This window comes from Mus caroli, unplaced genomic scaffold (genome assembly GCF_978045245.1).
Source record: "Mus caroli unplaced genomic scaffold, Mus_caroli_1 scaffold_16, whole genome shotgun sequence".
Taxonomy (NCBI): domain Eukaryota; kingdom Metazoa; phylum Chordata; class Mammalia; order Rodentia; family Muridae; genus Mus; species Mus caroli.
Window position 1 is genome coordinate 6083133 of NW_028227271.1, and position 22084 is coordinate 6105216.

General features: G+C 43.1%; 1 protein-coding gene and 1 non-coding gene across 5 annotated transcripts in view; one reads left to right on the forward strand and one right to left on the reverse strand.

The window, feature by feature from the left end:
• The window catches only part of Senp1 (SUMO specific peptidase 1), a 56484-nt gene that overhangs the window by 11563 nt on the left and 22837 nt on the right, over positions 1-22084 (forward strand). For all 4 annotated transcript variants that reach the window (XM_029469610.2, XM_021183836.3, XM_021183837.3 and 1 more), the window contains 6 exons: positions 85-169; positions 5462-5621; positions 6184-6355; positions 19022-19125; positions 19208-19479; positions 21007-21061. In XM_029469610.2, coding sequence (XP_029325470.1) covers positions 85-169; positions 5462-5621; positions 6184-6355; positions 19022-19125; positions 19208-19479; positions 21007-21061 — 848 coding nt within the window. The remainder of the gene's footprint in view (positions 1-84; positions 170-5461; positions 5622-6183; positions 6356-19021; positions 19126-19207; positions 19480-21006; positions 21062-22084) is intronic.
• Positions 15990-16115, reverse strand: LOC115029477 (small nucleolar RNA SNORA17). Its single transcript, XR_003835052.1, has one exon. It is a non-coding gene; the product is annotated as a small nucleolar RNA SNORA17 (small nucleolar RNA).

Genomic DNA, 22084 nt, shown 5'->3' on the forward strand with positions numbered 1-22084 from the left:
CTGTTTAGTGATGTTTTCTTAATGTAAACTTATTCTCTTTAATTTTCAAAAATATGATTTAAGAAAACAATCTTCTGTTTTCAGAGCTTGCCTTTCAGGCAGGGGACTTTAGACGGATCTTTCACGTGTTCTACAAGAAGTGCAGCCTATCGTCCAGATTATCACTCAGGTATGGGCTCAGTACTTGGATTCAGTCACTGCATGCCCCTCCCATTTCCTCATAGCAAACACTTTGTGTTTACCATCTGTGAAAGTGAAAACATTAGCAGGTATCGGGACACGGCTCAGTGCTAGAGCGCTTGTAACTCTTGTGCTCACAGCCCTGGGTTCCCTCCTTATACTGTCCAAAAAAAAGTTGAAAGCATTGTCAAAAGCAACATGACATTTTTCCATTAAAACATCATTTTAATAAGGTGTTTATGTATATGTATTTGGTCACTATAATAGTTTGGATGTAATGTTAGTCAAATACTAATCCTTGAGTGAAAGAGTTGTTTTGCAATCTGTTCTCCTTGTCTACTATCCCATTATAGAAAATAGTATAGCTTTGCTTTGTTTTGTTTCTGTTTTGCTATGTGCATGTAATACAGAGGATATTTGTTTGGTATTGATTTAAACCACACAGCTAACTTATGTCTGTTCTTGAAACAATTAAACCTGAACATTTATTTTTGCCCGAGTCTCCTTCAGGGCAAGGAGGTATTAACCACATGTTTCTGTGTAGCACCTGCCACAGCCATGTGCTGTGCATTCAAAGACTCTGCTGTTCAGCCTGTAATCCATGACAGAAGTTAGCATTCTCTAGGTGACTCCTGTCCCTGGCCATCAGGCCTCCTTATCTAACCCCTTCCTACAGTGTAGGCTTCTGACAGTATTCTGTCTGTGACTTGGAAAACTCAATCTGTCTATTCATCTCTGAGCATTGTGACTCAGGAAGACTACAGTGACCTTCCAGGCCTTTCACTCAGCATCACTCAGAATCTCAGTTTGCCACACATGTGGGAGTAAAAGGACTACTGTAGAGCCTGCTATGTGAGACGTCTCTGTAAGGAGACGCTGTGGTAAATAGGAAATGATATGCACACAGTCATCATGATTACTTGGCTTTCTCAGGAGTCTTTGTCACCAGGATGAGCTCTCCTCCCCTAAAAAGACGTTAGTATGATGCTCTTTTAGATCTGTGTTGTATTAAGTGTGCGTTCCTCAGGTGGGCGGTACTCCACCCCGGGCACTAGATTTCCCCTCAGGCTGCACAGTGGCCTCCAAATAGTATGTGTCAAGAGTTTCAATGGTAAAAGAACTGAGAAAGTAGCTCTTTAGTCGTTATTGAAAAGGCCTTTTGGTAACAAAGAAATCTGGTGTGATAGATCATAATTAAATCTACAAAGAAGATGATTATGAGATTAATAAAATCCAATCATTAATATTTCCGTTTGAGTCGTGCTATATTTGCTTGTTATTTTATATGCTAGTTTACCATTGGATAAAATCATTCCATTGTGTTTTAAATGATTGCTTTATAGCAAACAATTGTATAGAAAATTAGACTTAAAACCCCTTGACTAAAACCCAAATATTACTTAATGCCATTCTCTTTGGCCTCTTGTGATTTTTCTCTCTATATATATTCATACACATTATATAATTTGACACATAAAATCTTTGTAACTTAAAGTTTGTATTTTTTTTGTTTTCTGTCAGTTCACAAGTTCTCCCTCATATTTATTGTTTTCTGTTAATTTTTAATCTGTGGCATTGTTATGCATAGCCATAGTCTCTTATGTGTATGTAGTTTCAAATTTCACAAAGGTCTAAAAAACTGTTTTTTAGACTTGATTTAAAAAACAAAACAAACCAATGTGAACTAGCGTGGAGAGGTTTCTGTTTGACCACACTTATTCCTGTGAATACGAGTGCAGAGTTGTTTTGCTGCATGTGCAGTGCTTGGTATAGAGTGCTCCAGATGATACTGGCCAGTGGTGTACAGAATAGCAGGTTATCTGGCTGAGGTCCCCGTCGTAACTGGGCTATGTGACTTGGGCGATGTCCAGTGCCTTAGTCTGTGTCACCACTGTGTTCCCTAGGCTTAAGTCCACTACTCCTTTGTTAGTTGCTAATAATACTTCTTAAAAGCATTCATATAGTTTTTCTCTTTAAGTTTAATTGAACCTTAATCCTGACAAAGATATATTTGAGATCACCCCACATCCTCATGTTCTTGAGTAGCAGTATTTCACCAGGTTCTTGTCTTCCTAATTAGTCACAGATTGTTGAGAGTTACACTTTCCTGTGTTTATCATCAGACCGCAAGTTGATTCTCATGCCAAAAGTTCTTCACTAAAGTTTATCTCCCACTTGAGTTTATGACCTTTTTAAGAAAGTAAAAATATTTTGTAATAGTTTTGTATACATGAGACAACTACCAGTAGATTGTGACACATACTGAGGAAGAGTACGACGCTATCCTTAGATTGAGTCTCTGTGACCGTCTATAGCTGGAATCAGGATTCAAATCTGTCTGCTCAGCTAAGTGCTTCTCTGCCTCCTTCACTCTGGCCCTTCAGTACAGGAGTTCCTACAGTTCCGCAGGGTGTGCTGACTTCCACCCACAAGATTATTTTCATTGTTACTTTGCTTTTGCTGCTGTTAGGAACTGTAATGTAGCTAGCTACCTGATACATAGGATGTTTGATATGCCACCCCAAAGGGTCCCAAGAACTGATCTCTCAGATTTCACCTAGTTATTGATTAAACAAGTTTATGACATGCCATAGACTTTACAAACAGAATTTTACATCTAATGTGCCTACACAGGGCCTGTGGTTTGATCCCCAGCACCTAACAAAACCAAAGCTACTTTTTCCCATGTACTTTAGAAACTTTTTCCTTTGCCATCCCCATTCCAGTTCATTACAGACGCTGCACAGTTTTGTCTCTGCTGTCTGCTTTGACCCTGAGCACCACCCTGCTGATGGGGCTGATGTGCATCTCTTGGTACCTGCCAGAGTCTTCTAATCGGGCATTGCTGCTGTTGGCTGCTGCTTGCTGCTTTGCCATACTCTTGTCTTCCAAGAGGAAATGAAAATGGGAAAGTCCAGATTTTGAATCTATTGGACCTAACTCTGAATAATGCCATGCAAAACTTCTTCTCAAGTGCTCGAGATTAAACTATTGTAAGGAAGTTACGTCCGAACTGCTTACAAAGCATAAATGCAGCACTTTTCTTTAAGAGCCAGCCTTATCAGGAACACAGTGGAAGAAATCTAAAGTGTTTTAATCCCAAAGAACCACAAAAAAAGATTGAGATGAAAAGAATTTTCTAATCCTTTAAGTGCATCGATATCTTTAGAAAATATGTAATTAGGTTATGCAGCTAACGTGTCGTAGATCACGTCTGTGTAGCGCTGTTTCTGCAGTGACTCATCAGCCCCGGTGCTAAGAGGGGGCAGTGGGTCACTGTCACAGTGGATGATTATCTGACACATTATTCTTTATTTTTTAGAAGGAGCTTGAGGGGAGGTGAGCAGACATCCTCTAAATAGCGGAGTCCGTTGTTGATCTTAGTAGTTTACTGTGTTCATGAAAGTACTGCCTGTTTCTGCTGAAAACTTGGAGAAAAAAGCACTCAGTCATTTCATCCTTAGAACATAACCACAGTTACGTTTTCAGGGTATTCTAGGTTTGTATGTATCATGTATGAGCACATAATAAATTACCTGGTTTCTGGCTTTCTAGCTCTAATTTCTTAGTGATGACAAAATAGTTAAATTTTACTAATAACAAACGATTTGCAGCCTCTTATTAGTCCCTTACTCCCACCAGCAATTGGAGGCTTGCTCAGTGATGTCATTGGCTGGGGCGAGACCCACCGGACGGAGCCAATGCTTTCCCCTAGCCCTGTAGAGCTGAAGCCTTGCTCTCGTGCTCTAGGAAGGCTGTGCTGACTTAACCCTGGATCTCAGATTTCACATCGATCAGGATAATTTGTATTTTTATCAGATTTCCTCCTCAAATATATGTTTTTAGTTAGATCGTTTAGCAAGCAGTGTGAAAGCCAGTTATTTCTACTGTTACATCTCTGCATTAGCAACCATTGTTTTCTGGGTTTCTTACTGAGACTCCTGTTCAGTAGCTTCATGTATCTGTCCTTAGAGTAACAATAATCACATATGTTAAGCCCACATATTTACTATAGAGGGAGAAAGTTCTAATTCATTTTGAAAATGAATTTACTTACTTTGTCAGCCTAAGTCACTGCACTGACTAGTGAATCATTTGATACTAACCGTACTGTGGGTTGCTTCTTCTCCCCCTTATGTTTACCCCAAATTCCGTTCCATGGTTTGCTTAAGGAGCCTTCTTATTGAAGGGTGTTTTATTTGGATAGAGTACTAAAAGACAAACGAGTGTATGCATGCATATGTGTGTGCGTGTGTTAAGACCATCATACTGTAGCCAAAGCTGGCCTTAAACTTGTGATTGTCCTGCCTCAGCTTCTCAAGTCCTGGGATCACAGGTGTGTATCACCATACCATGCTAAGTACTTTAAATAACATGAATGCATACTATTGTGCAAAGTCCTGTGTTAATGTTCTTTGAAAGGAGAGCTTCAGAATATTGTTAGTTAAGACAAATTCTGGGAATAGAGAATTATCACTTTTACTTATCCCACTGACGCGCCAAGGAGTTTGATAGCCTAATGTCTGAAGTTATTTTGTGGGAGCTGGTTTAACATATCTGGTCCTCCTGATAGAGAAAGGAAGGCATAGAAGTTACTCTACTCCTCGCTGTCATTGCAGTTTAGAATCTAGAGTTCATAAAGTTAAAATAATAAATGATCCTCAGTCTGACTACAGTAGCAACCACTGGATTATTGATGATCTATGTTACGATTGTGGCTTTAAGAAACTGAAGGTTGTACTAGCACCAGAGGTCTACAGTGGCTCGTTCCTGCCATAAGCCAGCCGGTGTGAGCAGCAGTTTGAGAGATTCTCTAAGTCTGGAACATGCTAATTACAAGAAGGAAGTGACACCAGCTGCTTAGTAAGCGATAACTGTTGTTCATTTGAATTACAATCTCCTTGGCCCTCCACTTGCTTTCTTACTGGTCTGGCCTACCTTCTTTCAGGCCCAGGCCTGGGAGTGCTTGCAAGATATAGTTGGGGTAAAATGTTGACTTTTGGTGGACACCACGGAGTCACATTGATGCAGATAAGGCACATGGCTGTGGCAGGATTCAGCTCCTTCATCAATTTTCAGGTTAGTATGGCTGAATCGATTATAGTTTGTAGAAGTTCCCTTACTGCAGATTTATTGGCAGTTGAGACTGGGATCTTTTCCATGAGAGGCATGGTGATATGCTACGTTACTTTGGAATGCAATGATGGAACATGGTTGCAATCATAAAGAGGCCCAGATCTAGTTATTTGTTCAACTTACTGAAACTTTGATTTTCTTTTAGATAACCCTTCCTCAGACAGTTTCCTTGGCTCAGGTGACAGAAGAACCTTTGGTCAAAGTGCAAATGGACAATGGAGAAATTCCACTCCAGCGTCAGGCTCAGCGCTACAAAAACCAAGAAATAGCCGAAGTCTTTACCTCGAAACCCGGAAGACCTCAAGGTTAGTTTTGGTCTACCTACTTCTCAGACCCTTCCTCAGATACAGGGGAAACAGCGAGAGCATAGGTGCTACATGAGAGTTTCCAGTGAGAGCCATTTCAGGGCTTCAGACCATCACAGAATATGCAAATCCGTTTCCTTTGGGCTGAATTGAGTGCTAGCAACCCCCATGGACCCACTCTGCCTCTCAGGGCCCTAGCATTTATATACGCTATGAAAACTTCCCAGGATTCCACACGTCACACAACTGCAGAAACTATCTGCAGCTGGCAAAACCATGCCTCTGCTAGAGCACAAGGCAAACCATGGTCAGCTGCTGCGAAGCAGCCCCAGATCCCACACCTGAGATTCAAAACGAAAGAACTTTCTTCTATTTCTGTGGTTTTTAAAGAAACTGAAATTGCAGAAATGTCACTACACCTGTGGGCACTGGGAATTGAACCCAGGTCCCTGGAAGAACAGCCTGTGCCCCCTCACCACTGAGCCACCTCCCCAGCCCTGCTTTTGTTATTTCTGAGAAGTAAAAGTCATCACTGTAACTTTTCTTACTCACTTCTTTTCAGTGGATTATCAAACTCCTTTGTGGGCAAGTCCAATCACCACTGCCACATGTCTGCGTATGAAAAGTCGTTTCCCATTAAGCCTGCCCCAAGTCCATCCTGGAGTGGGTCATGTCGTCGGAGTCTTTTAAGCCCTAAGAAAACTCAGAGGCGGCATTTCAGCACAGCAGAAGAGGTAAGGAAAAGCTACAGCCAGAAGCGCCCTGTCACGCAGCGAGCCTACCGTCTGCTCTCGGCTGCGTGCTCCTAAACCATTGTACTTACCTAGTCCACTCTGGTCTCCCCATCATGACTCTCTATAAAGTTTTGTTCTAAGTTCCCAAGGATTGGGAAAACATTCTTTTTCCTACTGCTTTCTGCTCCTGCTGTCTCACAACCTGCTGAACCATTCTTGTCTTCAGTAAAGCCATGAGCTTCACTCAGCAGGTTTTTTGTTTTAATAAATTTGATTTGTTAGAATATCTCTTACTAGCTACAGTTTTCATCAATTATAAAAACAAACTATAAAATAAAAAGAAATTATTTTTAGAAAGCCAGAGAGGGGCTATGGAAATAGTTTGGTCAGTGAAGTGCTTTCCACCAAAGACAGGACTGTAGGCCAGTTCCCAGCATCCACATCCAAAGCTAGGCAAGGTGCTTTCTGCTCAGAATCCCAGCGCTTGGGAGGCAGAGACAGCAGGTGTCAGGCGGGGCGGGGCGGGGCCTTAGCGCTTACTGGTCCAGTCTCCCTGGTGACTTTCAGGCCAGTGAGAGGCCCTGTTTCAAAAAGAGCTTCTCAAGGGACAGCACCCAAGGCTAACCCACGGCTCCACACGTGGGTTTGCACGTTTACACACGCACGTGCAGATTGGTTTTGTAAGTGAGTAAGTTTACTTTTCCTTCTGAGTAGGATCTTAGAGTCATGGACGTTCTCAGAAGAAGGCTGCTCTGCTGACACCTGACTTGCTCTTAGCTCTCCGTAACCGACAGGACGAGACAGTCGGCACAGCAGGAAGCCTGCATCTGTTCAGTTGCATCTTAACTCAGTATCTTGGTGATTGTAGCTGTTTGCTGTAGAGATTGGGTTTTAATGTGCTCTTTCTATTAGTATATTAAATAATTGAATTCTTTTGACCTCGTACAATAGGTAAAGGTGAGTTTATATTCATACCTTACAAATGAGAAAAGAAAGTCACCTGGCTAGTAAGTAGTACAGCAGGTCTTGACTGCAGGTCTTCTGGGGTTTCTTGTGGTATGCGTCCATTCCACAGCGTGGTGATCATTCCTGCCGAGCTTTGCCTCTGTGCACAGACTCACGAGTACCTCGGTACATGCTAGAGTTTACACAACTCGTTAGTTGAAGAAGATAGGTCATTATTTGTAAAATGGGAAATGTCTAGTAAAGATGTGCTTTTCTGAGAGTTTTAGGTCTGTACTGAACCTGAAATATCCGTGGAGCACAGAAGAAACAGGGAAGTGGTGCATTCGCTGTCATGCTGTGTAGTAGAGCTGAGCGATGAGGGCAAAGGGAAACCGACCCTGAGGGTGGTGGGGCCTGCAGGGCCTGCCCGAGCCCCGGCCAGGATTCCACCAGCGACTTCCCAACCTCATCACTTTTATTTCTCTTTCCTGTTACTACAGTAGCCGATACATACAGAGAGGGAGCCCTCACTCAGTAGCCCAGGCTAGCCTTTAGCTCATGATATAGTCCAGGCTGGCTTCAAATTCTTGATCCTTGTGCGTCATCCTCCCAAGTGTTGGCATTACAGGTCTGAGCTGCCCTCCCTGGCTTATATATTTTCCTCATTTCTGGACTTGAAGGGTTTGTGCTTATTCTCGAATGAAGCCTAGAAAGGCTGTCTAGGGATGGGGAACCCTCAGTGCAGCAGCTGAGAAGTCTGTCTCCCAGGAGCCCAGGTCTGTAAGGTCTCTGTCAGCTGTCACTCATCAACAGTCTCTTCCTGGCTTCCTTGCTTCCTGTCACCTCCACTGCCAGCCCAGGAACTTGGGCTAGCCAGGTAAGTAAGTGTTTTCTTGTCGCCACGCCAGCCCTGCAGGCCACAGGCTGAGTGAGCAGAGCCCGAGGAGCCAGAGCTCCTGCTCCTGCAGCCTAAGACTGAGGGCTGAGCTTCAGCTGGGAAGGCAGCTGCAGGGAGTGCTGGCTCAGGGTCTGTGCTCTGTGGTCCCCAGTGAGGAAGCCACTTGTAGTTGACAGTAACCCATATGACTATGACAAAATAGTAGATCAGACAGCATTGTCAGTGTTCAACAGTGTTTTATGTACTTAACTCTGGATAGTATTAGTAATGCAGAGGTAATACTTTTGTCAGTGTTCATCAGTGCTTTATGTACTTAACTCTGGATAGTATTAGTAATGCAGGGTAATACTTTTGTCAGTGTTCATCAGTGCTTTATGTACTTAACTCTGGATAGTATTAGTAATGCAGGGTAATACTTTTGTCAGTGTTCATCAGTGCTTTATGTACTTAACTCTGGATAGTATTAGTAATGCAGAGGTAATACTTTTGTCAGTGTTCATCAGTGCTTTATGTACTTAACTCTGGATAGTATTAGTAATGCAGAGGTAATACTTTTGTCAGTGTTCATCAGTGCTTTATGTACTTAACTCTGGATAGTATTAGTAATGCAGAGGTAATACTTTTGTCAGTGTTCATCAGTGTTTTATGTACTTAACTCTGGATAGTATTAGTAATGCAGAGGTAATACTTTTGTCAGTGTTCATCGGTGCTTTATGTACTTAACTCTGGATAGTATTAGTAATGCAGAGGTAATACTTTTGTCAGTGTTCATCAGTGTTTTATGTACTTAACTCTGGATAGTATTAGTAATGCAGAGGTAATACTTTTTTCAGTGTTCATCAGTGCTTTATGTACTTAACTCTGGATAGTATTAGTAATGCAGAGGTAATACTTTTGTCAGTGTTCATCAGTGTTTTATGTACTTAACTCTGGATAGTATTAGTAATGCAGAGGTAATACTTTTCTCCAGAGGAACTAGAATGTTTTAGATGCTGGTGTTTTTGGGTTTTGGTGGTGGTGCAGGGGCAGGGTATCCTCCATAACCCTGCTGTCTTAGAACTCATTCTGTAGGCCAGGCTAGCCTCAAACTCACAGAGATTCACTTTGCTTCCCTAGTACTGGGGTTAAGGCATGAGCCAACATGCCTAGCTGGAACTAGAAAGTTTTATATAGGAACTGTTAGGAACTGTTAAAAAAAAAAATACACATTTCCCCCCATAGATCATAGATCTGCTGGAATTTGCGGATGGCAGTGTTTGCTTAAGGTAACGAAGGAACATGATATAGTTACACCTAATTCAAGTTGTCTCTGAACTTCAGGACTGTAATGCTCCATAGAAAACTGATGGTTAACAATCCACCACTGCTATGCTGAGATTTCAAACAGGGCTCTTAAGACAGGGAATTTTTTTTTTTTTTTTAGATTTTATTTATTTATTATATGTAAGTACACTATAGCTGTCTTCAGACACTCCAGAAGAGGGCGCCAGATCTCATTGCGGATGGTTGTGAGCCACCATGTGGTTGCTGGGATTTGAACTCTGGACCTTCGGAAGAGCAGTCGGGTGCTCTTACCCACTGAGCCATCTCACCAGCCCCAAGACAGGGAATTTTAAAAGGACTGGAAAATGCATGAGTGAGTAGTAACTGTGATGCTAGCGATTCAAAGGCAGCACTAAGCCATGTGCTCTAGCACCTTTCCCTCTAATTGAAATGAAATACAATTGTGGTTTCTTAGTTACTTAGTTACTTTATCTCACAGCCACATCCGATCTCTGTGTTAGCTGCACAGATGCGGAGTAAGTCAAGGTCAGACATGACCGACGGCTCAGCAGGCAACAGCACCTGTGCTAAGCCCTTCGACCTGGGAGAGAGCCGACTCCCACAGGCTATCCCCCGACCTCCCATGAACCCACTTCCACACTAAATGTATGTGGAGGGAAATCTTTAAAAAACCACAAATTTTTCTTGGTAGTTAGGTGCTGCAGTGAGACACACAGTTCCCGGAGCAGCATTTTGTGGCTGGAACATCATGCTGTGTGGACTGAGGGCTCCTCCCCTCTCCTTGTTTAATGCTGTAGTAGTTTCACCAAAAACCAAACACTGGATTTAGCAGGAAAGCTTTTAACTATTTTGCTTCATGTTTATTTCTATGTAAAGCTGTTACTTTCTGCAAAATGAATGGGAGACTGAAGTTAGGATTCTAAATTACAGTAATTTATAACAATCGTTTATTAGCTTGCTAAAGTTCATTTTGTGTTCTCATGTTTACAGTCATATTTTTGGTTGAGAGCCTAGCCTTTAACGGCTGAGCCATTTCTCTAGCCCTCATGTTTAGTCTTACAACTCAGTTTTATGCTGTACTCTGACAGAAATGCTACCTATTGCAGAAGTCAGTCTCATGAGGTTATTAATAGACTTACCCTGTGTGTGATGAGCCTGGATGTAGCTGCAGGAGCTTCAGAACACTGTAACAGTCATCACGCTAGTGTTCACCCTCAGAACAACAGCTCCTCATCGCAGGGAGTGGCGCTCCCTTTAGAAGCTGCATACCATTAATCGTCCTAAACACTCCCTCAGTGACCAAGCTGCTTGAAACCAAAGTTAACCTTTTTAAAGTTATATATCCTTTAGTCTCCTTAAATTCTTCCTGTGTGATAGTTTCTGTTCTCTATAGTATGTTTTCACTGTACATAAGAATGAGATTTGCTGTAACATTTTTAATACGTGCGTATAAGTATATGATCATACAAGCTCTTAGTGACCCTCTCTTGCCTGGGTCATTTTCCTCTGTCAAATTAGCCTGTTGTCCTGAACCCTACCCTTCCCTTCCCTTCCCTTCCCTTCCCTTCCCTTTCTTTTCCTTTCCTTTCCCTTCCTTTTTTTTTTTTTTTTTTTTTTTTTTTTTTTTAGACAAGGCCCCAGTGTGTACCCCTGGCCTGCCTTACCACTGTGTAGCCCATAGTGCGCTTTATTTGTAGCAGTCCTCTTGTCTCAGACCCCAAAGTAGTGGAATTGCAGGCATAAACCACCATACCCACCCCTACTCCATATCTAAAGTCTACATGTGAGATAAAACATGATATTTATATTTCTGAATCTGCATTATTTCCCATGATAATCTCCAGTTCTGTTCATTTTTCTGCAAGCAGCTGATCACAAGTTATAGCTGAATAACAAGTCCTGTGTGTGTCAGTGTATCTGTATATTATATTTCCTTTATCTGTTACTCCATTCATGGAAACTAGGTGGATGTGTTAACTTGGCTATTATGAGGTTTGCTGCTATGAGCATGGTAATGCAGATTCCTTTCTTTAAATGTCTTATTTTGTTTTTATTTCATGCCTACAAGTAGTCTAATTGCACCACGTGCAAGTCTGGTGCCTGAGGAGTCCAGGAAAGAGAATCTAATTCTCTGGAGCTAGAGTTACAGATTGTTATGAGCCACCATGTGGGTGCTGGGAATTGAACCCACATTCTCTGGAAGAACAGAGAGTGTTCCTGAGCACTGAGTCCTCTCCCCAGCCCTAAATTTTATTGTCTGCTGATTGTCCCCCCCCCCCCCCCACACACACACACTTGGTATATACCAGAGGTAGTATAACAGAATCATACATTATTTCTATTCTTAGTTTTGTTGAGGAGCCCCCAGTGGGGATTCCCTGTAACAGCACATGAAGGGTCTTTCCCCACCCCCATCCTCCCCGATGTTACTTGTTTTCTTTTTTTTAAATTTTTAATATTTTTATTACATATTTTCCTCAGTTACATTTCCAATGCTATCCCAAAAGTCCCCCATAGCGCCCCCCACTTCCCTACCCACCCATTCCCATTCTTTTGGCCCTGGCATTCCCCTGTATTGGGGCATATAAAGTTTGCAAGTCCAATGGGCCTCTCTTTCCAGTGATGGCCGACTAGGCCATCTTTCGATACATATGTTACTTGTTTTCTGATGATGGACTTCTAACTGCAGTGAGACGGACGGGTGGACGGACGGGATCTCAGCGTAGTTTTGGTTTGCTTTTCTCTGATGTTAAAGTTGAGCGTTTTATGTATTTATTATTGTTCTTTTGAAAACTGTTGTCAGTTCATTTGCCCGATTTATAATTGGATCATTTATTCGTTCTGAGTTGTTTTGGAGGATTAAACTGTTTTCGCATCACGTCCAGGGCCTCAAGCTACTGTGGGCTATGTTTCCAGCCCAGTTTTTTTTTTTTTTTTTTTTTTTTTTTTTTTTTTTTGGTTTTTCAAGACAGGGTTTCTCTGTATAGCCCTGGCTGTCCTGGAACTCACTTTGTAGACCAGGCTGGCCTCGAACTCAGAAATCCGCCTGCCTCTGCCTCCCAAGTGCTGGGATTAAAGGCGTGCGCCACCACCGCCCGGCCAGCCCAGTTTTTTAATTCAGAATTCCTCTGGTCTTGTCAGTCTTTCATACTGTGTGATCAGTTTTGAGTTGATTTTGCATGGTGTGAGAACTAGGGACCGGGTTTCCCTCTGCTACATGTGGACCTTAGGCTTTTCCAGAGCTGTTTGTTAAAGCTGATTGTCTTTAGCGTGTTGTGTTGTGTTGTGTTTGGTCACCTTTGTTGAGAATCCAATGGCTGAAAACTGTGTGGAGTCACTTCCGAATGGCCTCTTCTGTTGGTCTGTGTCTGGTTTTCTGGTAGCACCATGCTGGTTTTATTCATATGGCTTTACTGTAATTTTACAACAGAATTTATGCTACTTTGTCTATTGAGTCTTTTTCATGTTTACATATGAATTTTAGGTCAGTCGGTTGGTTTGTCCATTTACCTTCTTTCCTTTAAGTTTTGGAAACATGGAACTCAGGCTGCATAGCCAAAGATGATCTTGGACTCCTGGTGTTCTTGCCTCCACATCCAGGAGCTGGGATGGTAGGTATGTGCCACCAGACCCAATTTAGTGTTGGGTTTTTTTCTTTTTTTCTATGTCTGTGAAGAATGCCAGTGGAATTTTGATGGCGTTTTCATTTTCTTTATAGATCACTTTCAGTAAAAGTTAATTTTACAATATTAATTCTGCTGATCCACGAACATGGGAGTTGTTGCTGTTTTCTGTGTCTTCACTTTCTTTAGTGTTGTATAGTTCTCACTGAAGATGTCTCGCCTGATTGGTTAGATTTATCCCTCCATGTTGTTCTGCGTTTGCCCTCCCTTAGGCACCCATTTGTGAATGTGAAGCTGCTGTGGAGAGAATTCTTTTCCCAAAGCTGTTGTTTATTTTGTTCTGTTTTGGTTTTACTTTTTGTTGTCAGTTTATTGCATGAAGGAATTACCAAATTAAAAGCCGGAGAGATGGCTCAACCGTTAAAGGCCAGGCTCACAACCAAAAGTATAAAAGCAGACCCCAGATGGTTACATTTTACAAGCTGTGAGGGTGTTTAAACTTATAGCAGGGACAGAAGGAAAATTCTACTCATTGCAAGGAAATCCTCAGTTAAACTTCAGAGAGCAGCCACTTAGATCCTAGCGCTTTCAGCGGAGCATCCTTAACCCAGTCTCTGAGGAACTGGAGTGCATCCATCTTTGTGCTGCTGGTCACCCAGTAACTGAACCACTTCTCCATGCTCTCGATGCTCAGTTACAACAGGCAGATTTCCCTTAGTCATCAGCCATCCCTTGACAGCACCGCCTCTTCTGCTGTTTCTCTGTGAATTCTTAGAAGGAAGCAGGTCATCACCCTTCTAGGCATCAACAAGGGAAGCCTGGGGAGCAGACAGACATAGGATTCATGTCCTGGGGGCTCTGGGAGAAGCTGTTGGGGGAAATGACTATGTTTAGTTTGTATCTTGCTACTTTGTTGAAAGTGCTTACCAACCCTCAAGGTCTGTTAATGGAGTCTTTATGGTCTTTTAAGGATAGGATCCTATCATCAGCAAGTGGGGGTAATTTGGTGACTTCCTTCTTTCCTATTTGTTTTTCTCTTTCTTTTTTTTTAAAGATTTATTTATTATTTATTATTATATGTAAGTACACTGTAGCTGTCTTCAGACACACCAGAAGAGGGCGTCAAATCTCATTGAGGATGGTTGTGAGCCACCATGTGCTTGCTGAGATTTGAACTCAGGACCTTCGGAAGAGCAGTCGGTGCTCTTAACCACTGAGACATCTCAACAGCCCCTTTTTTCCTATCTGTAATGCTTTTTTTTTTTTCTTTTCTTCTTCTTGTCTTACTGCTCTAGCTAGAAATCAGTAAGAGTGAGAACCCTTGTTTTGTTCCTGAGTTTAGAAAAAATACCTTTCGTTTTCCCCCATTCAACATATCCCATAAATACTATAGGGTATTTATACACTCTTTTTTTTTTCTTACTTTTTACTTTTTATTGATTCTTTGTGAACATCACATTATGTATCCTGGTCCCACTTATCCCCCTATCCCTTCATACCTGTCCTCTATACTTGCTACCTCCTCTGCAAGAGGAAAAAAAAATCTTATTGTGAGCTGCAGTGTATCACACTGTATCCACAGAATTCCCTTTTGTCCACACTTCTTTGCTTGCAAATGTTCATTGCAGTGACTTGTTGATCTGGTACAAGGCCTCTGGCTTCTGCTACTCACTGGGACTTCTCTCAGATCCCCTGTTGTTGCCATGGAGATCCTGCAGTTTTGGATCTGTAGGATCAGCACTGCAGTAGTTCATTGATGGGGTAGATGTTGGGGTGGACCAATTGAAAGCTCTGGATCTGACCTGAGAGGTATCAGAGATGGTCAGCCCACCAGCTCTTATGCTCTCATGCCTTCAGGAACAGCTCGCCTATGACCCCCACAACCAGAGCCAGCAACCAGAGCCTGCTGCCAAGGCAAGGTGCTGCAGCCAGTGAAGGATATGGCCAGTTCTCCCGGTCTCAAAATCCTGGAACCAACTTTACCTTGTGCCACAGATGGTGAGGGAGGAGAGGAGGGCATCTCTCCCTCCTCTGCATCACTATCTAGCAGACAAGAGGCAGGGCTGACTCTTCCACTCTGGCCCTTAGAGCCGGCTCACCTGGAACCCACACAGGCAGCTGGGTGGAGTCGGCTCTCCTGCTGTCATGTCTCTAGGGCCAGCTATCCTACAGTGCCCAGGTGAGGAGCAAGGCAAGAGACATCAACATGTCCCCATGGTGGCCCAGACCAGGGACATCTGCCTAGCCTTTGGTGGTAACAGACCTCTGCTGCTGCAGGGCCCCCAGTGTCAGCACAGCCCAGGAACCCACCCATCATGGTCATAGGTGGCATCACCAGCTACTCACATCCAGCTGTTCCGACTACCCTCAAGTCTCCAGTTCTTCCTCTCTTGGCTGTGCCTACATCCTTCTGTTTCCCTGTCTCTTCCATTTCTCCACCCCTTACTTGCTCCTCTTAGTGGCATCTGTGGTCTCTGAGTGTCTGGGGGTCAATCAGGAGTGATTATGCCCTGCTCATGCATTATGGTGCTGGGCAGGTCTCATCTCAAGCATCATCTATCCTGTCCTCACTCCCCCAGGCCTGGGGGTGGCAGACTGGTGTTCATCACAGGCTAGCTTCCTATCTGGACTCCTTGACATCAGTCTGTGGTGGTCATTTCCGGCTCATTCCTCTACTGGCCCACCCAAGTGGCCATCTGTCTAGGCTCATTCCCACCTGGGGCCCGTGGCCCCTGGCAGGGTTCTCCTAGTCTCTGGCTTGCTTCCTGTCCTGGGAGCCTGTTCAGGTCTGCCTTGTACCAGAGTGGCAGTCATCTCAGGCTGTCTCCCTGTCCAGGCCCCTGGTGCCAGTTTGGTGGCTGTCCCAGGGTCTGTGTTTTCAGGGAGTATTAAGCTTCTAATCATTCAGATGTCCACAGGTCAGAACACTGAACACAGACATGGCCCTGTCCTCTCTGCCACCTACTGACACACATGGGACACAGCAGCCACACCTGCAACACCTCTAGGCTTTATGGTATGAGGCATCTTTCCTTCAAGGCTTTTAACTTGCAGGGCGTTGAGCTTTGCCAGACTTGGTTTGCAGCTGTTGGAGTGATAGTGAGATACTGCGTCTTGCTTCTGCTTATGATTGCTTGTGTTCCTTGACTTGTGTGTCAGCCTTGCATCACTGGAATAAAACCAGGGTGTATACTGTTCCTAATGTGTTGTTGAATTTTGTTTGGAACTTATTTAGGATTTTTACATCTATGTTCATCAAAGGATTTGGTTTATTTTCGCCAAAGGCAGGTGGATCTTTGTGAGTTCAAGATTAGGCTCATCTACAAAGCAAGTTCAGGAGAGCCAGGCTCGTTCACACAGAGAAATCCTACCTCGAGAAACAAAACAAAATAGAAAAAAAATTTGGTTTATCATTTTCTTCTTGTGTCCTTATCCAGTTGTCTCAGGGTAGTAGTGGCTCTATAGAATGAGTTTGAAAGATAGCTTTCCTATTTGTGGAATAGTTTGAAGAACATTGATACTGGTTCTTAAGTCTGGAAGAATTCTTGGTCAATGTCTGGTTCTGGCTTTTCTATGTCAGGAGACTTTGATTAGTGCTTCAGTATCATTATTGATCTGTTTAGGTTATTGTTGTACTGCATTCAATTTTGTTAGGTCATATAAATATCCAAAAATGTATACATTCCTTCTGGATTTTTCCAGTTTATTGGAATGTATACATGTTTTGAAAATTTTGTTCTTTTTTTTCTTTTTGTGTATTTTGTCTTGTTTTTAGAGACAAGGTTCCTCTGTATAGCCCTGGCTGTTCTGTAACCACACTGCCCTCAAACTCAGAGGTCCACCTGCCTCTGCCTCCTGAGTGCTAGGACTGAAGGTGTGCACTACCACTGCCCACTGGAAATAGTGTTCTCTTTCTCTCCCTCTCTTCAGTGACACCCAACTGTAGTCATTCAGCATGCGCACAATTCTGATTTTCCTTTAGGTCGCTGTGGAGCTGTGCTGTCTCCATGGCAGTCCACCGTACTCACTGACGTGGGCTCTCCCAGGTAAACCCACAAGTCACCCGCACACCCAGTCTGCCTGGCTAGATCGCTCCAGGAATTCCATCTCCACCTTGTGAACACTGGAGTTGTAGGCAGGCTGCCATCTATTCCCCAATGGCATTTAGCTGGTCCTGGGGAGCCAGACCTCCGTCCTCAGGCTTTCGCAGCAAGAGCTCTGCTCTCGTCCTGGAATGGATCTCTTTATGGTTTTATTTGGGAGGAGCAGCCTTTTCTTGGAGACTCATCCTCATATCACTCAGAAGGGAAAAATCAAGCTGCCAAGACAGCAGCGACACAGAAGCAAAACAGACAAGAAACAGTGAAGGACAGTCACTTGGCCACGGACATAGGGAGAGAGGGAGGGAGGCAGCAGCAGTGTAGAATACACTGGGAACTTAAAAGTTAGTAAAGATAAAAGTGAGAAAAACTGAAGAGTTCAAACAAAGGAGTCTAGGAAAGAAAAAAGGAAGAAAGAAGCAAGGGTAAAGGAAAAGAGTAATTTACAGAAGACATTTAACATTTTCCTGCCGTCATTCCGTCAGGACCAGAGATAAGACTTGAGTCCTACTCTGTGGCCAGTAATTAAATCCTGCCGCTCCAGAACCTTATTTTACAGGATCCCGACCCCTTGGGATCTCTGTCCACTGAACACTTGCTTAGTTCTTCCTTTTGTTTTAATTGTTTAGCTGTCAACTGTCAGGAGATTGGAGTGGCCATACTTCACAATTGAAATGTCTATGACAGTGCAGCAGCAGTGAGGCTCGGGAAGGGGAACACTAGTGCCTGCTTACTTTCAGAATTGGTTACTTAGTCCATTCTGCTTTTACTAAGCCTTTACAATCACACAAGATGGTCATGCTCCTATTGAATAATGCCATACGTCCTCTAATGCATTTTGTGAAAATGAGTGCCTGAGAAACGCAACGAGGCCATGTCTGTTGGTGAACCCAGCATGGCTGTGTGTAGAGTGGATGCTTGCACTTGCAGGAGTCCTTGTCTCCCTCCCCACGTCCTCCTTTTTTCTGCTCCTTGATGTTAAGACTCCTGAGTGCACCAAGCACCTTCTTGTCTTAGGCTCGGTGTTTGTGTATACACAGCCTTCTACTCCTCATCCGCTTCCTCCCTTAGTTGAGGTTTCTGCTGAGAGGTCGTCTTAGAGAGATCGTGCCTCTTCTTGCTCTTTGCCTCCATCACTTTTATCCCCCTTGCCCTTTAAGTTCCTTCATGCCGTGAACAAGGTTTTGATTGACAGTCTTTGTAATAACTATAATATAAACTTCACAAAAGCTGGCAATGTATTTTATTCAGCTTGTGAGTCTCAAATGACTAGAGCACAGTAGATGTTCAGTTCAGTGAGTAAATTCTACAGATTATATGCTGGTTTTTTTTTGTTTTTTTTTTTAATACTAAATTGAGACTTAGAGAAAAATAAGTAAGTGAGTGGTGGAGATAGAAGCCATCTTTAGAGTCCTTGCACATGTGTAGAATAAGGAGTTGTTTGCAGGATACCTCTGATGGCACTTGGCTGTGAGCTTCTCTCCTCAGGACCTTTGTAATCGGCATCAACACTCAAGGGGTTATTGAGGATTCTAATTTACAAGTCTTATTTTTGGACTCCTTATCATCTGAGTGATTAAATAATTGCTTCTGACTTTCTGGTTTCCTAGTCAATACCTTCCCAGCACTGTTAGTCCACCATGGTCTCCATAGCATGCTATCTCTGAAAGCTGAGTCTGCTTGTCATCTCTCACGCACAGTCATTAATGCATGCTATTTCTCTATCTTCAGGACGCTAGAGCTTTGGCAGAAAATCTGAGATCTACATGCCGATCTGAGAAGTGTGTTTAAGATCTTTTCTCTCTCTCCCTTACAGACAGTTCAAGAAGAAGAGAAGGAGATCTACAGACAGCTGCTGCAGATGGTCACAGGGAAGCAGTTCTGTGTAGCTAAACCCACCACACATTTTCCGTTACACCTGTGAGTCACAAACACATCTTTCATATGAACATAACTGTACAGTTTGCTACTTGATATTGAAACCGCACTCTTCTTTCACTAGGTCTAGGTGTCTTAGTTCCAATAAGAACTCTTTGAAAGACTCGCTGTTGAGAAACGGAAACTCTTGTGCATCTCATGTCATTGGTTCTGATACGTCATCCTCTGGATCTGTCAGCATTTTAACTGCACAGGAGCAGTTGTCCCACAGTGCACATTCCCTGTCATCTGGTACCCCAGATGTTGCCTTTGGATCCAAAGACTCTGATCCTCACCATCACCTCGCTGCACCTCATCAGCCAAATAGCTTACCAGCATCAAATTCACAGCCGGAAGGTAAATAATACTGACAGCCAGGTAACTCTTCATCCGGTCTGTTGTAGGCAAGACTGTAGTACATCTAACTCAGTACAGATAGACTTGAATTCAGTACCTGGGATCCAGGTAGCTAAGCCGAGCTAACACCAAACCCACAGGTCGGATTCATTCCTCTTACTCCTTTCTCTTTCCCTCTCCCCCTCTCTTGCTCTTTAAAGGATATTCCTTTCTCCTACGCACCAATGACTTGCTATACTATTTGATTTATTTCTTAAAGGGCTCTTACTATGTATGTGCCCTGCCTGCTTGGCACTTGCCATGTGGTAGGCTGGCCTTGAACTCGTGCCAGTCCTACCCAGAGAGCTGGGATTACAGGATCCTCTGCCATGCTAGGCTAAATGTTTTAACTTCCTGAGAAGAGTCAAAGCTCACTCAGCCCAGCTGCTTCAGGGATTGCTTTTTGTTTCTCTTTATAATGCACGTGGGAGGTTCTCTGGAGTTCTGTGAACTCTCAAACATTAATCAAGTATTTATCGTTACCCCTTAATTTTGATAGATGCCTCAAAATTCAGAGTTTAAAAACATTTTGGAAACAGGAGTCTCCTGCCTGACTTTGAGCTAACCCAAGTAACCTGGCCTAAGCCTTGGTGGTGGTGAAGATTCTGTGATGTAGTTAATCCTCAGTTTTAAATATGTATTCAGATTATAATGGAAAACAAGTTTTAGATTAAGTGATTAGATAGTAGGACTCTTTGGACATACACAGCACCTGTCTCCTTTCTCAGTTCATTTGATTTTCTATTGTTTTCTATTATTATTATTATTATTATTAATTACTATTACTATACTCCTCACTTTCTGAAAATTTTTACTTGGGGATTCAACTTTTGGTGATATCACTATTTAACTACACATTATTTATATTACATTTTATGAAGTAATTTATTGAGAACTCTCTTAATTTCCAAAAATCTAAAATTAAAAAATTCTCCAACCTCAGAAATACCTATCATGTAGTGGGATTCTGAGATGGAGCTAGACTGGAACAACATGTGGCATAGCATTGGCCGTGCCCTAGTGTAAGTGAGGGCGGAGTCCCAGCACTGGAGAAGGTCAGGAGCCCTGCCCTCAGTGAGTGTCAGAGACACAGGGGGAAAAGCTGGACGTCCACATGGGGTCCATAAAGTCTGCCTGTGTCGTCGTCGTCTTCCCATGTGTTAGATCATGAACTCAAGACTTAAAAATTGTGCCATGTCTTGTTCCCTAGAGACAGGAGGAGGGGACACAGAGTAGGCACAGTCTATGGGTAGATGCTCATGGACAGAAGTGCTTGTGCCTCTGATGGCTCCTTATTTGTGAGGCACAGTGGAGCTGCTCCTCTCTCTTCCATCTTAACTGCATGCTTAGGCTGGCTGCTGTTTGCCCTGTGCTTACTGTCCTACTGTCGACGTATAACATGACACCATGTAGACGCTTCACCTTAAATGAGACGTGGTAAGTGCTCAGTTTTACCATAATGAAATGCTCTTGTGTTTCTCTATTTAGGGTCAGACTCTGTGATTTTACTTAAAGTGAAAGAATCTCAGACTCCAGCTTCCAGGTAAACTTAGGGAAAGGGTCAGTGGTCATCCCCACCCCACCCCACCCCACCCCACACCACCCACACCACACCACCCCTTTACTGACAATAACATAGTATAAACATCTCTTTCATGTGTTCTTCAAATTATTTTACTGACTTCCTGTTGCCTTTCCGTCCAACCTTCCCTCTCTTCCTTCTCTTCCTTCTTCCTTCCTTTTTTGTTTTTTTTGTTTTGTTTTGTTTTGTTTTGGGTTTTTTTGGTTTTTTTGAGACAGGGTTTCTCTGTATAGCTCTGGCTGTCCTGGAACTCACTCTGTAGACCAGGCTGGCCTCAAACTCAGAAATCCACCTGCCTCTGCCTCCCGAGTGCTGGTACTAAAGGCGTGCGCCACCACACCCGGCTCCCTCTCTTCCTTCTGTCTTGCACCATCCCAAGTAGTCCATGCTCTGCCCGCCATGCTGCAGCCACAGTTAGCTTTCTAACATTCATATCTGATCAGTAGAGAGGTTTAATAGCCACACAGCTGTTAAATGACCTGAAGGGCACCTCATTAAGCAGAATGCCTTAGTGCAATATAGAAGAACTCTTCACACACAGGACTTACATTCTTCTCTTAATGAGTCTTTACTGAGACCCTGTGGTGGTTTGGGGATTGGTAGAGACATCAGACATCAGCAGTGACTAAGACTTCCTGTTCGCAGGGAGCTGCATTTTATATAAGGTTACAGATTAGTCGTGAACAAAAGGTGGTGATTATCAGTGTTGTGAAGAAAAATGAAGTAAGAGACACTAGGGTTACTTAAGGTGGCTGGAACAAGTCTGCGATCAAATGCAGCTGATGGAAGTCAAAGATTTGTTTGGTGGCTTTATTGTTGTTTTTTTTGTTTTTTGTTTTTTTGTGGGGGTGGGAGGCATGGCTTTTTGTTTTGACTTAGTTTAGTTTGTTTTGTTTTTTGTTTTTTTTTTTTTTTCTTTTTTCCGAGCAGAGTTTCTCTGTGTAGCCTTGGCTGTCCTGGAACTCAGAGAGATTTGCCCGCCTG